Source organism: Drosophila subpulchrella, chromosome X, assembly GCF_014743375.2.
Source record: "Drosophila subpulchrella strain 33 F10 #4 breed RU33 chromosome X, RU_Dsub_v1.1 Primary Assembly, whole genome shotgun sequence".
Classification (NCBI taxonomy): Eukaryota; Metazoa; Arthropoda; class Insecta; order Diptera; family Drosophilidae; genus Drosophila; species Drosophila subpulchrella.
Window position 1 is genome coordinate 20637409 of NC_050613.1, and position 14493 is coordinate 20651901.

The window sequence follows — 14493 nt, forward strand, 5'->3', positions numbered from 1 at the left end:
CTTCCGAAACATCGATAGCTCAATACTGCCAATACGGTCTGTTTAAAATTATAAGTGGGTGTCGCGGCTAAGATAGTGATGTCACAAACCTTGATTTTAATACGAGCGTTCGGAATATATGTGGTTTATTTTGGTATTTTTATGTTATTCTATTGGTATATACTATAATATACCGAACAAACGGTCTGCTTAAAATAACAGGTGTGTGACATCGCTAGCTTAGCGGTGCCACCATCCTTATATTTAATCTAATTGGATTTAATTCAAATTCAAGTTCAAAAATAACTATTTGTTTTGTATTGTATTTGATTTCTGTAATTAGTTTTCTAATAATCTGTACATACAATGCTCCCGGGAACGACCTGCAAAGGTATAAAAGCTTGCCGAACTTAGCTTCCTTTCTTGTGTTTCTTATATTTTCTTAAATTTAGGTGCAACTTGTAAATGGAAGACCACTCAACCGCTGCAACCAATTTCATTTTTGGTCGAAAATACTTTTTTTAAGGAAATGAATTAAAAAAGTATGTACGTAATCAATTGTTTTCTTTTTTTGTGTGAGGAACTTGAACATGTGTTTCATAAAAACAGATGGTGAATACATATGTAGTCCTATTTTCAATATAGGGTTCATCATTTTTTTTTTGTTGTAGAGTTCTTTTTTAATGTTTCAATGTAGTTAGCTTATGTAGCTTTGTAAATAAATACCTTAAGACGTTGAGTTATATTTTGATATTAGTTAAAAACTAAACCAAAATGTAATTAACTCATAAAAGATACTAGGAAGTTCATAAAAATGCACTGTAAAAAATGTACTATTATGTTTAGTATGTATTTATTGATAGAAATTACTTGTCTTGTAATAGCAAATAAAACCAAGTCCCCTTTCTTAACTTTTGAAAAGCTTAAATCATTAAGAAATGGCAAAGCTGAAACCCAAATATTGATAAACCTGGCTTTTTTTCGATTTTTGCCTTTCACGTTTTCTAAAACTAAATTATCCTTATTCCGATTTAACTACATGTCCATTCACACTTACAAATTACGATTTAGGCTAGACAAAAAAAAAACAAACAAAATGGGTGTGTATATCTATCATATCTAGGGAATCACAAAGAGTCGGGACAGTCCGGGCGATGGGCCCACGTCCACGATCGGGTCAGTCTGCGCCCCACTTTGGGCGCTGCATAGTCAGCGCTCCTCGCTGCTGCTCCCATCGCCGCCGATGAAGTCGTCCCGCAGTCCGCCCCTGTGCTCGTAGTTGTGGTGGTGGTGGATGTGCTCCTCCTCCTCCTCCTCCAGTTCCGGGAGGGCGGGTGGCGCCACCGATGGCGGAAGTGGGTGGTGGTGCTCGTGATGATCGTGATGATTGTGGTGATCGTGGTGGTCGTGCTTCTCGTGGTGGTGTATGTGCTCCTTGGTCTGGTGGATCTGGATGGGCCGGTGGTCCTCGTGGATTACCTTCTTCTCCTCCTTCAGCACAAGCGGCTTGTGGTGGTGGTGCACATGCTTCACCACCGTGTGTATGTGCTTCTCGATCTTCTTGTGGATGGGCACATGAATCACGATTTTCTTCTTTTTCTGGTGGCTTCTGGAAGAGTATAATCAATAGGTATTATAGTAATCCATTTATATTATTTTTTAAATGGCATTAAAATGATCTGGCATTATTCTTGGTATGAATATTTGTAAGTCACACATTAAAGTCTTACTTTATTTAAGGAAAATATAATTTCATTTAGTTCAAAATAATAATGGTGAACTGTCTTTAAAAACTGTCTGTCAAAAATATTGTTTTATCGTTACTTAAGTTGCCGCCTAAGTTTTTAGTAATCCATACCCCGCATCCGTTTCCGGCACGCATACGAGCAGCAGAACCAGCGCCACCACAATCGAGAGCCTCAGCAGCTGCAAAAAAAGGGTTTATTGAGTGTAATCCTTGGGGTAATCCTGGACACAAGTCCCCAGATGGCCACTCACCAAACTGCGGTTATCCATGTCGCTTGGCTAGAGATCCAGATCCAGGTGTTGAGGTGTTGAAGGCTCCGACGATGCGGCTGCTTTGATTGCTGCCCCACTGCGACCATTTTATTTATACAGGCCCCACGGAATGCGGTGGATAAAATGGATATAATGGAATACCCCGGCGCCAGTTGGCGGCGCTTCCGTGACGCAGTCCATCAAAGATATGGGCAGAGCCATGGGTTTTTGGTTTTCGGTTTTGGTTTTGGGTTTGCTTTGCCTCGCTTTGCTTTGGTGAAGCCTATGCGCACGCGCCGCGAACAAAAAGAGCTGGCTGCTCAGTGGAAAACCTGCAATTTTCATTCATTTCGGATGGCAGCGATCATCGTGTCATGGCTTGTGGGTGGTTTTCAGCCAGGTGAGGACTAGCCAGCGCCGGATCGTGCTCTACACCAAGGCCCAAATTAGCCCTAATTTGTGAAATCTACACGGCAAGAAACCAAAAAAAATATTTTTATTATATGAACAAAATACTAGTCGTGAACTTATAATATCAAAATAAATATTTATTATTCCAATTTTTTTTTTGTAATCAAAAAGAAAATTGTATAGATCTATTATAAAAACATATTTTTTCCGTGTCTTCCGGATTTCCCTTTGTCAGTACAATATGTTTCCATACTTTAAACTACATAACTTCGGGGGCTACCCAACTAATCAGATAAATGCGATCCCCTGACTTAAGGTTTTCGCCCAATTTGCAAGGCATGGGAGCTTCGTCTCCATTGAGGGGCTTACCATTGTATTTCTCTTTGTTTTTCCGTTTTGTTTCGCCTGTGTGTGAACTTCTTCTAAAGTTTTTGCTTTATTTTTTCAGCAGCTCACGCAGACGGAAGGCACGGAAAACTGCGCCCGAAACTGAGGCTCTAAAAGCTGAAGACCCAAACTCAGTCAACGGAAATAGCAGGAGTGCAGCGTGTGTTTAATACCCACATAGATATGTTGCATGGCCGTCCAGCCTTTGGATCTCGATTCCCCGCCCGCTTTCCCCGCTCAACTTAAGTACATGGCACGTAACGCGAGAAATAGAGAAATACGTTACAAATAGATCGCATGCACATGGCGCATATTTGTATTATACCTACATATATTATGCAATAGTACAGACGATTTGCCAGATTTGCGGCTGTTGTTTAATTGCGAATTGCGAATTTATTCGTTATTTAATTCGTTTTCAAATGCGATCACTGTTAGAATGTGGAGCCTATCGATATCGTTGGCGGTCATCGGTTGAGACCCCAACAAAAAGAAGAAGCGCGTTGAAGAAGAGGAAGGAGAAAAGAGCACAGCGAAAGAAACAGAGAAGAGAATAGAAGAGCGATAAAAGCGTCACCCCCCGCACAGTGGGCGAAATCGAGCATTAAGTTACCTAAAACGTAACCTTTTAATTATGCATCCATTATGAGTCCATCGGAAATTGAGATATTTAATTTCTTAATATTAATATTTATATTTATTAGGTCTAGTCATATATGTACTAAAAACATAAACGATTTTTTAATAAAGTAAGAAAGTTGCAGGCATGATATAAGGACAAGTAATTCTAAATTCAATGTACATATATAGTAAATTTAAATTGGGTTTTAATTATATGCTAGTAAGGGAAATAAGTATTGCAAACTAAAAAAGGAAATAAACGAGCCTTATAAAACGAACCCTTTCAGAATAAACATTTGGAAATTTTTAGAGTTGACAGATATTTAAATCCAAAACTTGCTCAATGTAAGACCTTTTTCAGAAAGCATGAAATCGTTCTTCCCTGAGAGTAGAACTATAGTTCTCGTTAGGCCCACTGTGCGCAGACTGGCTGAGTGTGCGAGCGCGTGTATGTGTGTGCCCCTCAATCGAAATCTTTTTTTAGTATTGAAAGAACGTAAGCAAACGTAAGCAAGAGCAGAGCTTACGTTCAGACACAAAAATACTGAAAAAACAGAGCGCGAGCGAATCTAAAAGAACGGAAAGAACAGTCGGAACAGTCGGGCAAGAAAGTTGGGGCGCAGCAAAATCGAGCCAGACAAAGTAAATAACTTAACAACGGCGTACATATCCGAATCGGTGAATTATTTGTTGACGAACATTTGTACGCCGTGTTTTCAGTTTTAGTTTTAGTTTTAGTTACTAGTTATTTTCCATACATTTCTCCTTTCTTTTACTTTTTTTGTTTTGGTGCCTGTGTCTGTGTGTGAACCAATTGTTGCTGCTGCGCGAGTATTGGTGACGTGATTAATAAATTCCCAGTGACAAAGCCCAAAAGAAACAGTAAAAAAGCTAAAAAAGATTAAACTTTAAATAAAGATCACGTTCGGGAGAATTTCTTCTTGATTTTCTTCGAGGCGAGATTTCGATTTTCAGTTGTGTGTGTGTGTGTGTGTGTGCGCGCGATCATTTATCCCAATTGGGAGCAGCAGCAGCAGCAGAAGCTCCCATTTCTCAATTGGAGCCCCCATGGGAACAGTTCTTGGTGATCAGAGACCCCATGGAATTCGAATTGGAATTGCTAAACTGCAGCACTTGTAGAGCTTCTGATAAGAGACTGCCTCGATCAACCTGTTCCCATCGATCGTGTGTGTGTGTGTTTGTGCAACATTTTGTTAGAATTTGTTAGCCATAAATGGCCACAAACCGCAAAAGTCAATAAACCCCAGCCCACATCTCAAAAATATTTCGAACCGGGCGTTGAGAATGGCGAAAATCAATCGAAAGCAAAATTCCATAAGTGGCGGACGTACATCACAAGTATTCCCATATATTCAGATATATATATTAAGATATTCATCTGGCAGTGAGTGTGTGTGTGCATTGCAGGTTCTAAAAATCCAGAAATACTTCTGGAGGGTGATACGTATGGAAGTATAGGGAGGAGGAGACCTGTTTTCATCCAACCCAAAAATGGACCCTCCCACACAGAAAATACCCAGACCCAGTTCACCTCCATAGAGGAAGTCGTATTTTCAATGTCTTTGGCGCGGATTTCGCTTTCCCATTTTCCGCATTTTCCATTTTCCACCGTTTACCACCTCTTGTTGCCGTAAATCATGGCCAATTAAGGTCCGCACCCTTGGCCAGTTAGTGCGTCACTATAGCCAGTTCCATTTCCATTCCCATTTCCAATCCGATACCCAACATCGACATCCCCCAAAAGTCTGGCGAGTGACCTCACGAGATGCGTCATCGTTATTAAAGCGAAAGCCAAAACAAGCTAAAGTGAATCAACAGAACAGAATTGAAAAATAACAACAAAAGATATAAAGTATGGGGAACTTCAGGCGATAAGCTTTCAGGCGAAAACCCCTAACCCTCGGAACTCTCTATATCTAAAGCATTGAGAATGTTTCTCAGAAAAGGTTTGCCCAAACACCGAAGAAAAACTACTACAAATCTTGAGATTCTTTGTTGATTTTCTTTCGAAATATACCCAATCAAAAGTATAGTTTACTGCAGTCTATAAACCATCCATTTTAAAAGATGTTCTATAAAATAACTAACAAATTGTTTAGATCTTGAACTGATAGTTACAAACGTGCTGATCAATTGATTTACATGGGGCTGTTTCCACATCAATTTATAGATTTTCCTCCCAGTTTGAAGATAGCATGCAAGTTAATTGAATTGGGTTTTATTATTTCGCTACCATTAACGAATATTTTGTGCCTGAATAAATCCATGATCAGTAATAATTTGCTTTCAAGGCATATCACTTTATGCCGTGCCATGAGCCAAGGTTGTGAAATATGGTTACTTTAGGAGGAAAACTAGAACAGCCCCGATTATTTGGCCCCGTGTACTTACTCTTATCTGACACTTTAGATGGAATCCAGAGAGATAACCCCCTGAGATCGTCTTGTGTGCCCATTTAATGTTTTCAGTTTTCGTATTTCTTTCTTTTAGTTAACTAGAGATCTGGCCCACAAGAAAGAGAGAAAGAGGAAAGCAGCAATTCTGAGATAAACAAACTGAAAAAGAAGGAAGCGCCAAAGAAGCCAAAATGCCCGTCTTCCACACAAAAACCATCGAAAGCATATTAGATCCTGTTGCCCAGCAGGTAAGCATCGTTCGTAAATGGGGTCTACGCTTTTGGGGCTTAAGATGGAGGACTGAACTTTTGTCTCAAGTAAATCTCTTGTCCGCATAGCTGTAACTAGTAAGCAAAGTGGCGCCCAGGAAGGTAACGTTTCATGGTTATTAAAAGGTTGATTAATAGGACACACTTGTGATACATAAATGTTAATATACACTGAGGAAAAATTTTTGACAATCGAAAGATGTGGAACTTAAGCTTAAATAGCTAAGGTGATACCTATGCTTATCAGTTATATAAGATCCTAATTAATATAGACTATTTAACTATTCCAAATAACAATTTATCAGTTCTTCTTAAATATATAAATATTTTTTAAGTTTTGATGTTGAAATTGAGTTATTGAGGTTTGATTTGATGCTGCTTTATCCTCAGTGTATATTTGCCTAGTAGAAAAACACCGACAGCTGTGAGTTTGGCTGTGAACCACTGACTCCACTCTTCATTTTCCCCACCGAAACTGATCACTGATCACTGATCACCGATTATTGATCACTTATCGATAGCTATTTAAACCTGACATCTGTGTGGCATGTGTTAGGTGTTATGCTATGCTATATATGTACATACGTGTTTCCCCCTTCCGATCCATTCCGTTCCGATCGCCCCCACAATGTATACCCATTTATCTATGTGTGTTTTCCATCATCGGATGAAACAAACTCGCGGAGAGGAGGTGATCAGCGATCAGTTGCTGTTGTGTTGTTTGGCCTTTTTGTTTTTTTGGCGTTACTTAACGGGTCTAAAAATAAATGAGGTAGGAATAATAAGAATAAATGTTGATCAGAGGCCAGCGGCCAACCTGAGCTTCTGAGGACAGACAGAATTTTAATTTAATAACGCGAGCGCAACAAATGAAAATGAAAAATCAGGCGGAGCAAAGAAAACAAATCAGAGACGAGATGCGGGGTGTATTTTTTTTTGGCCCTCTTCCAAAAATAGAAGCATAAAATACGTTTAGTAAAATCCAACAACGGCGGCAACAACATTCAGCATCTTTTCGAGCTTTTGTCGAGAGGAAGCAACCAAAATAAAAACATTTACGACGGGCAAGCAATGAAAATGAAATCATGGCAAAAGCAAAATCTATAATGCCAAGAGGTGAGGAAAGAAGGTGTGGGAGTAGTAGGTGTAGGTACACCATAGACCAAACACTATGTATATACCTATACCTACACCCATACCCATCCATCGGATGCGGATGGGTGAGGATTGTGGTCTGAAAACTGTGCCAAAAAGCAAGCCCAGTGCATTAGTCATCCGCCGTGGGGAGGATTTTCTATATGGTGGGTGGATGGGCAAACTGCTGGCAAACAAATGAATTAAAAACGATCATTCAGCACATCAATCAGCCCATGGATACACAAGTCTGTTGGAGAGCCGACTACCAAAGCTGCCTAATTGCATAATTAATTAATCAAGTGGGCCAATTGTGGCTAATTGGTGGCGTCCAGCTGAGAAGGGCAATGCGATGTATGTAAAATGTAATGCCGCCCAGTGGCTTACCCGCTAATCCCACGGATTACACCAGTTAAGTCTCAAGTCCGGGGGTCTTAGGCCTTTGACTTGACCGCGCTTCGATTTAGTTACGGTTTAGCGCGGCTCAGTGGAGATTAGCGACGATGCCCGCTGCTCACTCTCTATAAATAGACAAATGGCCAGAAACACCTTGAGCAGGTGCTGATTTCGATGCTGATGTCAAGTCCGAAGGCGATGCACCATGTGGCGCTCCAAGGCGCCGCCCACATATGAATTCGAGTTCAAATTCGTATTCGAATCCGCATCCAAAAACGAATCGGTGAATGAATGGAGCTGTTGGAGCAAAGCTGTTGGATCCACATATCCATAAATCCGAGTGGGCTTGCAGTCGGGCGATCACGCAGCAAGATCATTAACAGTTTTGCTTCCATAAACAACTCCATTGGAATTGATTGATCAATCAGCGCGCTTGACTGCGCGAACGGTTGAATGGAGCGGGATGGGGGGAGCATTGAGCAATCACTGATCACCAATGGAAGCCCACTCCGGTTACAAGATCTAATTGTTTGTCTTGAATTTAAGGGGCTTCAATTGGTAAAGCAAATGTGGAGCAGGAACGGAAATGATTGATGGAATAACCATTTTTATATAGAACATAATAGAAATGTGGGAGATTTGATGACTAAAGTAGTACAATAATAAACTCTTGTGATGACAAACCAGTAAGAGATTCATTTTTTTAAATTTAGGCAGTCATTATTTATACGACATATTTACTTTATTGTCATTTATGTATTTACTTCTTTTTTATAGGGAAATATTAAATAGATTAATAGATCAAACTAGAATCGGTTGAGGTTTAGTACTGTTGTGATTACAAAGCCTGGGTAGAACTGGGAAAGGATAATAGTTCTTCACTGATCGGAGGCCCCACAATTCCTTAGCAACCCCTCTTGATTTCGCCTACATCCTAGAAATAGATATTAATATAGATTTGTAGATGTACAAAGCGTAAAGACCGTTTACTAAAGACTGTGTTATTTTCCATTCCCTGCCCCCCCTCAAATCTTCCCCGCCCCCATCCAGGTATCTCGGCTGGTGATCCTGCACGAGGAAGCCGAGGATGGCAACGCGATGCCGGATCTCAGCCGGCCGGTGCAGGTGGTGTCGGCGGCGGTGGCCAATCTGGTGAAGGTGGGCCGCGAGACGATCAACAGCTCCGACGACAAGATCCTGCGCCAGGACATGCCCTCGGCATTGCACCGCGTGGAGGGTGCCTCGCAGCTGCTGGAGGAGGCGTCCGATATGCTCCGCTCCGACCCGTACTCGGGTCCGGCGCGCAAGAAGCTAATCGAGGGGAGCCGCGGCATCCTGCAGGGCACCTCCTCGCTGCTGCTCTGCTTCGACGAGAGCGAGGTGCGCAAGATCATCCAGGAGTGCAAGCGGGTGCTGGACTACCTAGCCGTCGCCGAGGTTATCAACACGATGGAGCAACTGGTGCAGTTCCTCAAGGATCTGTCGCCCTGCCTGAGCAAGGTGCATCGGGAGGTGGGCGGCCGCGAGAAGGAGCTGACCCATCAGGTGCACAGCGAGATTTTGGTGCGCTGCCTGGAGCAAGTGAAGACCCTGGCCCCCATCCTCATCTGCAGCATGAAAGTGTACATCCACATTGTGGAGCAGCAGGGTCGCGGTGCCGAGGAGGCCGCCGAGAACAGGAACTACCTGGCGGCCAGGATGAGCGATGAGCTGCAGGAGATCATCCGCGTGCTGCAGCTGACCACCTACGACGAGGACACCAGCGAGCTGGACAATCTTACCGTGCTGAAGAAGCTCTCCAATGCGATCTCCAACAAAATGGAGCTGGCCAACGAGTGGCTATCGAATCCCTATGCCCTGCGCGGCGGCGTCGGCGAGAAGGCTCTACGCCAGGTCATCGACAATGCCACGGAGATCTCGGAGCGCTGTCTGCCGCAGGACTCGTATCCCATCCGCAAGCTGGCGGATGAGGTGACGGCCATGGCCAACACGCTGTGCGAACTGCGCCAGGACGGCAAGGGCCAGAGCCCCCAGGCGGAGTCCCTGGCCAGGGGCATTCGCGATCGGCTAGGCGAGCTCCAGTCGCTGGTCCATCAGGCGGTGCTCGGCGTGGACAAGGCCGGCGTCCAGCAGACGGCCCACACCATCCAGGGTCGCCTGGAGCAGGCGGTCAAGTGGTTGCAGCACCCGGAGATCAACGACGGCGGCCTGGGCGAGCGGGCCATCAACCTGATCGTGGAGGAGGGCCGCAAGGTGGCCGAGGGCTGTCCCGGCCACCAGAAGGCCGAGATCCAGCAGCTGTGCGACGAGGTGGAGCGCCTCAAGCGACAGGCAGCCGGCTCCGGGCCAGCGGCTAAGCAGGCGGCCAAGCAGCTCACCCAAAAGCTCTACGAGCTGAAGGCGGCCATCCAGAATGCCCTGGTCAATCGCATTGTACAGGACTTCATGGACGTGAGCACGCCGCTCAAGCAGTTCACGGAGGCGGTTCTCCAGCCGGAGGGAACCCCGGGCAGGGAGCAGAACTTCAACCAGAAGTCCAACAACCTGCAGGCCTTCAGCGATCGCGCCTCGAAGACGTCGCGGATGGTGGCCGCTGGCGGAGCCTGTGGCAACAAGAAGATCGCCGAGATCCTGCTCTCCTCCGCAGCCCAGGTAGACTCGCTGACCCCGCAGCTCATTAGCGCCGGCCGCATCCGGATGAACTACCCGGGCAGCAAGGCGGCTGATGAGCATCTGCAGAACCTCAAGCAACAGTATGCGGACACCGTGCTCCGCATGCGAACCCTCTGCGACCAGGCCACCGATCCGGCTGACTTCATCAAGACATCCGAGGAGCATATGCAGGTGTATGCCAAGCTCTGCGAGGACGCCATCCATGCCCGCCAGCCGCAGAAGATGGTGGACAACACCTCGAACATTGCCCGGCTGATCAACCGGGTCCTGCTGGTGGCCAAGCAGGAGGCGGACAACTCGGAGGACCCCGTGTTCACGGAGCGCCTGAATGCCGCCGCCAATCGGCTGGAGCGCTCGCTGCCCGCCATGGTGGGCGATGCCAAGCTGGTGGCCACCAACATAGCCGATCCGGCTGCAGCGGCCGCTTGGAAGAACTCCTTCCAGCGGCTCCTGGGCGATGTGCGCGAGGTGCGAGATGCTATTGCGCCGCCGCAGCCGCCGCCGCTGCCCACCTCCCTGCCGCCACCCATTCCGGAGCTAAGCGCCTTGCATCTGTCCAACCAAAATGGTGGGTATCCAGTCTATGGCTTTGCTAACAACTCCCTCTCAAACAATTTCTTCTATCTTATTTTCCAGCTGAGCGTGCTCCACCGCGTCCACCACTGCCCAGGGAGGGATTGGCGCCAGTGCGTCCGCCTCCACCGGAAACGGATGACGAGGACGAGGGCGTCTTCCGCACGATGCCGCATGCCAATCAGCCCATCCTGGTGAGCTTAGCGCACAGCCATGTGAGATTTGTAAGGTGTACTGACCGAACCCCCTTTCTCCCTTCCAGATCGCCGCCCGTGGCCTGCACCAGGAGGTGCGCCAGTGGTCGTCCAAGGACAACGAGATCATTGCGGCCGCCAAGCGCATGGCCATACTGATGGCCCGCCTCAGCGAGCTGGTGCTCTCCGACTCGCGGGGCAGCAAGCGGGAGCTGATCGCCACCGCCAAGAAGATCGCCGAGGCCTCCGAGGATGTGACCCGCCTGGCCAAGGAGCTGGCCCGCCAGTGCACCGATCGCCGCATCCGCACCAATCTGCTGCAGGTGTGCGAGCGCATCCCCACCATCGGCACCCAGCTGAAGATCCTGTCCACCGTGAAGGCCACCATGCTGGGCGCCCAGGGATCCGACGAGGATCGCGAGGCCACCGAGATGCTGGTGGGCAATGCCCAGAACCTCATGCAGAGCGTAAGTCCCAAGAATTTTTATTTAGATACATGTAATTGCCATAAGGACCGTTTCCTCGAGTGACAAGCCAAATGAAGGCGTACAGCGTCATTTTTTTAGGGGGTGCATTGTCAAAAGTTAAAAATTTCCAGGTTTGAATGCCAATGGATTGGAAATTAAACAACGAGTTCAACGAGATATGGCATTCTTGGATCTGACAATTATTTTTGTTATAGCAGCCAAAAAACTACATTTTTAGGCCGAAAAAACGGGATTCAGATTTTGTTTAAAAAAAATACGAGACTCACATTTTAATCAAAAATTTGGTTCTTCTATCCAGTTTTTCAATCGTAATTTAGCCAAATGAAGGCGTACAGCTAAAAGACCGACTGTTTTGAGCAGCTTGCTAGCCATGCTAACGATCCGCATTACTTTAAGGAAAATACATTTTTTGGCCAATTTTCACATTTTTTTGTAAGGGGTTACATCATCTATTTTTGCGAAAAATGGCAAAAATCATAATTTTCTAGGTTTGAATGCCAATTTATTTGAAATTAAACGACGAGCTTGACGAGGTATGACATTTCTCATTCTGACTTATATTTTTGTTATGGCAGCCAAAAAACCGAATTTTTATGGCGAAAAAAGGATTCAAATTGTTGTCAAAAATACGAGATTCAGATTTTTGTCAAAAATGCGATATATTTTTTTTCGGTGTTTCCATCGTAGTTCAGCCAAATCAAGGCGTACAACTAAAAGACCGACTGTTTTGAGCAACTTGCTAAATATGCTAACGATCCCTATCACTTTTAAGAAAATTATTTTTTTGACCCATTTTCTCATTTTTTGTAAGGGGTTACATCATCCATTTTTGCGAAAAATGTCAAAAATTTAAAATTTCCAGGCTTGAATGCCATTGGATTGGAAATTAAACAACGAGTTCAACGAGGTATGGCGTTCTTCGATCTGACAATTATTTTTGTTATAGCAGCCAAAAAACTACATTTTTAGGGCGAAAAAATGTGAGATTTTGGTAAAAAATACGAGATTTAAATTTTAGTCAAAAATAGTCTTTGCTATCTGCCCGATTACCCAACGCATAGAAAAACCTGTCGTTAAATCAAATTCGTTTTCTCAACGAGTATAATTTTTCTCAACAAAAAGAATAATGTTATTTGGAAATTAGGCCGTAATCTGGCTTTTGAAAAAGATTCGAAAAATACGTAACAGGAGGTTCGAGTCCCGGTTAGAGTAAGTCGGCACTCGAGAAACTAGCCATAAATGGAATATTTTCTAACTCAAACCACATTCTCAGGCATTAGCGTTTAGCGAATTTATTTTGTTCCATTTTATCTTCGTAAGTCGAATGGTTTAGAATCTAAACTTTAGGTTAATGGTACGATAGTTCAAGTAGTAGTTGATCCGAATTCTTGGGAATCGGACGATTCGATGAACTCGTGGTGTGGGTATATCGTCTTTAAATTTCGATATTTAAGAAGAACACATATTTTTATTCCAACTCGAAGTTGCATAGCTTGATCAATTGATCAAATGATTTTTTGTATTCCGCTCCATCATAACCATCACTGAACCCCCATCTCTTTCCATTTCGGTTTCCAGGTGAAGGAGACGGTGCGCGCCGCCGAGGGAGCCAGCATCAAGATCCGGTCGGATCAGACGAGCAATCGGCTGCAGTGGGTGCGTCGGCAGCCGTGGTATCAGTACTAGATGACACGGGAGTACCGTACCGTAGAGTGCTGGAGCCAGGGACCATCCTGTTCGAACGCCACCTGCCACCTGCCACGTGCCTTGTGTAACATACAAAGCTAAACACTAATCTTAATGATTTCTATCTTAAATGTTAATCCCCTAATATGTTCCATTTGAAATTCAGTTATATAAGTGCCTGCAACTATTTATTATGTCCCCGAAAAACTTGTGCTCATGTCCTCCCCCCCCCCTCCCCCTTTTTCCTCTACCCTTTTTTCAATAATTGTAAAATTAATTATTAAGCGTGCAATAAAAAGCGAAAAACGATGAAAAAAAGAAATGGAAAGGAAAGCAATATGTAGATACAAGCAGTCAGAATTAAGCGAATGCAATGTATATAATAAGTGAACATATGCAGTGGGCTTACGTTTGCCCTTCAAGGAACTTTAAATCGCCAACGCCTCCTTTGTATTTGTAGTGTACTAACAGAAGCATTTATCGAACCCTTCCCCTAATCTCTAGAGACCAGTTTTTGTTTGAAATCTAATCCACTAAAACAGCAAACGGAATACATAGTACATCTGCTGACGCAAACGTGTAATCCAAAAACGATGTGTGTCATGTTCAATACAAATATAATTGAAATCAAACTGAATCTGGAGTCTTAATTGATGAACTGGTGGTTGTGTTATGCATTGCACAAAAGGTTTCTTAACAGTTTTCCCTTCTTATCAACACCTTCACGTTTGCGTATACGTAATACACTTACGTTGCGCCCGAAAGCATGCTATACTTTTTTCCTTTTTAATAATCCTCTTCGCCACATTGCGTATACGTCAAGTGGGCTTAAAGCAAAATGGTGGCCTGCTTTTAGGCGCTCCGTGCTAAATGGTATTACGTATAGGCTAATGGCATTGGTGTACCTTAAGTATACGCAAAGTGGCTTAAAATTAAGTAACAAATAAAACAACGTTATTGTTATACTGGTTTCAAAACAATTTATGATTACACATTGGAATGATGATAATGAAATTCTATCATTCTATCCAAAAAACTTTACCACCCATGGCCTTTAGTGGGCTAACTAAATACAATGCCTAATAAAAGGCTTGTGTTTATACCTCGACAGCCGCATATCCGCCAGCTGTGCCTGTCCAGCGAGCAGTCGGGAAATCCGAGAGCCACCCCGGACTATAATTAGCTGTCCCTCCGAGAAAAGCGAGAAAAACTAGCGCGATCAGAGAGTTTCCGCAGTGCCGGCGATCAGTAGCGTTTCGATTATCGG

At 44.3% G+C, this 14493-nt stretch overlaps 2 protein-coding genes across 3 annotated transcripts; one reads left to right on the forward strand and one right to left on the reverse strand.

Annotated features, from left to right (window-relative positions):
- Nucleotides 1-1139: 1139 nt before the first annotated feature.
- Nucleotides 1140-1995, reverse strand: LOC119557735 (histidine-rich glycoprotein). Its single transcript, XM_037870620.1, has 3 exons — nucleotides 1978-1995; nucleotides 1838-1905; nucleotides 1140-1588 (listed from the first exon to the last, which is right to left on the reverse strand). Exons 1-3 carry the CDS (start codon nucleotides 1993-1995, stop codon nucleotides 1189-1191), a joined length of 486 nt encoding a protein of 161 aa, XP_037726548.1. The 3' UTR covers nucleotides 1140-1188.
- Nucleotides 1996-3924: 1929 nt separating this feature from the next.
- Nucleotides 3925-13863, forward strand: LOC119556306 (vinculin). 2 transcript variants are annotated; one of them, XM_037868388.1, is made up of 6 exons: nucleotides 3925-4038; nucleotides 5908-6061; nucleotides 8663-10853; nucleotides 10922-11052; nucleotides 11121-11519; nucleotides 13119-13863. In XM_037868388.1, exons 2-6 carry the CDS (start codon nucleotides 6005-6007, stop codon nucleotides 13224-13226), a joined length of 2886 nt encoding a protein of 961 aa, XP_037724316.1. In that variant the 5' UTR covers nucleotides 3925-4038; nucleotides 5908-6004; the 3' UTR covers nucleotides 13227-13863. The 2 variants fall into 2 exon arrangements, with proteins under 2 accessions (XP_037724316.1, XP_037724317.1); XM_037868389.1 differs by lacking the exon at nucleotides 3925-4038 and adding an exon at nucleotides 6152-6184 and having other exon boundaries at nucleotides 5921-6061.
- Nucleotides 13864-14493: the final 630 nt, after the last annotated feature.

Excerpts from the sequence above, each read along its gene's own strand:
- LOC119557735 (XM_037870620.1), bottom strand. Across the intron at positions 1,589-1,837 it reads GTGCCGGAAACGGATGCGGG|AAGCCACCAGAAAAAGAAGA; the intron begins GTATGGATTACT and ends ATACTCTTCCAG.
- LOC119556306 (XM_037868388.1), top strand. The coding sequence starts at position 6,005 with ATGCCCGTCTTCCACACAAAAACCATCGAAAGCATATTAGATCCTGTT. Across the intron at positions 11,053-11,120 it reads ATGCCAATCAGCCCATCCTG|ATCGCCGCCCGTGGCCTGCA; the intron begins GTGAGCTTAGCG and ends TCTCCCTTCCAG. Across the intron at positions 11,520-13,118 it reads CCCAGAACCTCATGCAGAGC|GTGAAGGAGACGGTGCGCGC; the intron begins GTAAGTCCCAAG and ends TTCGGTTTCCAG.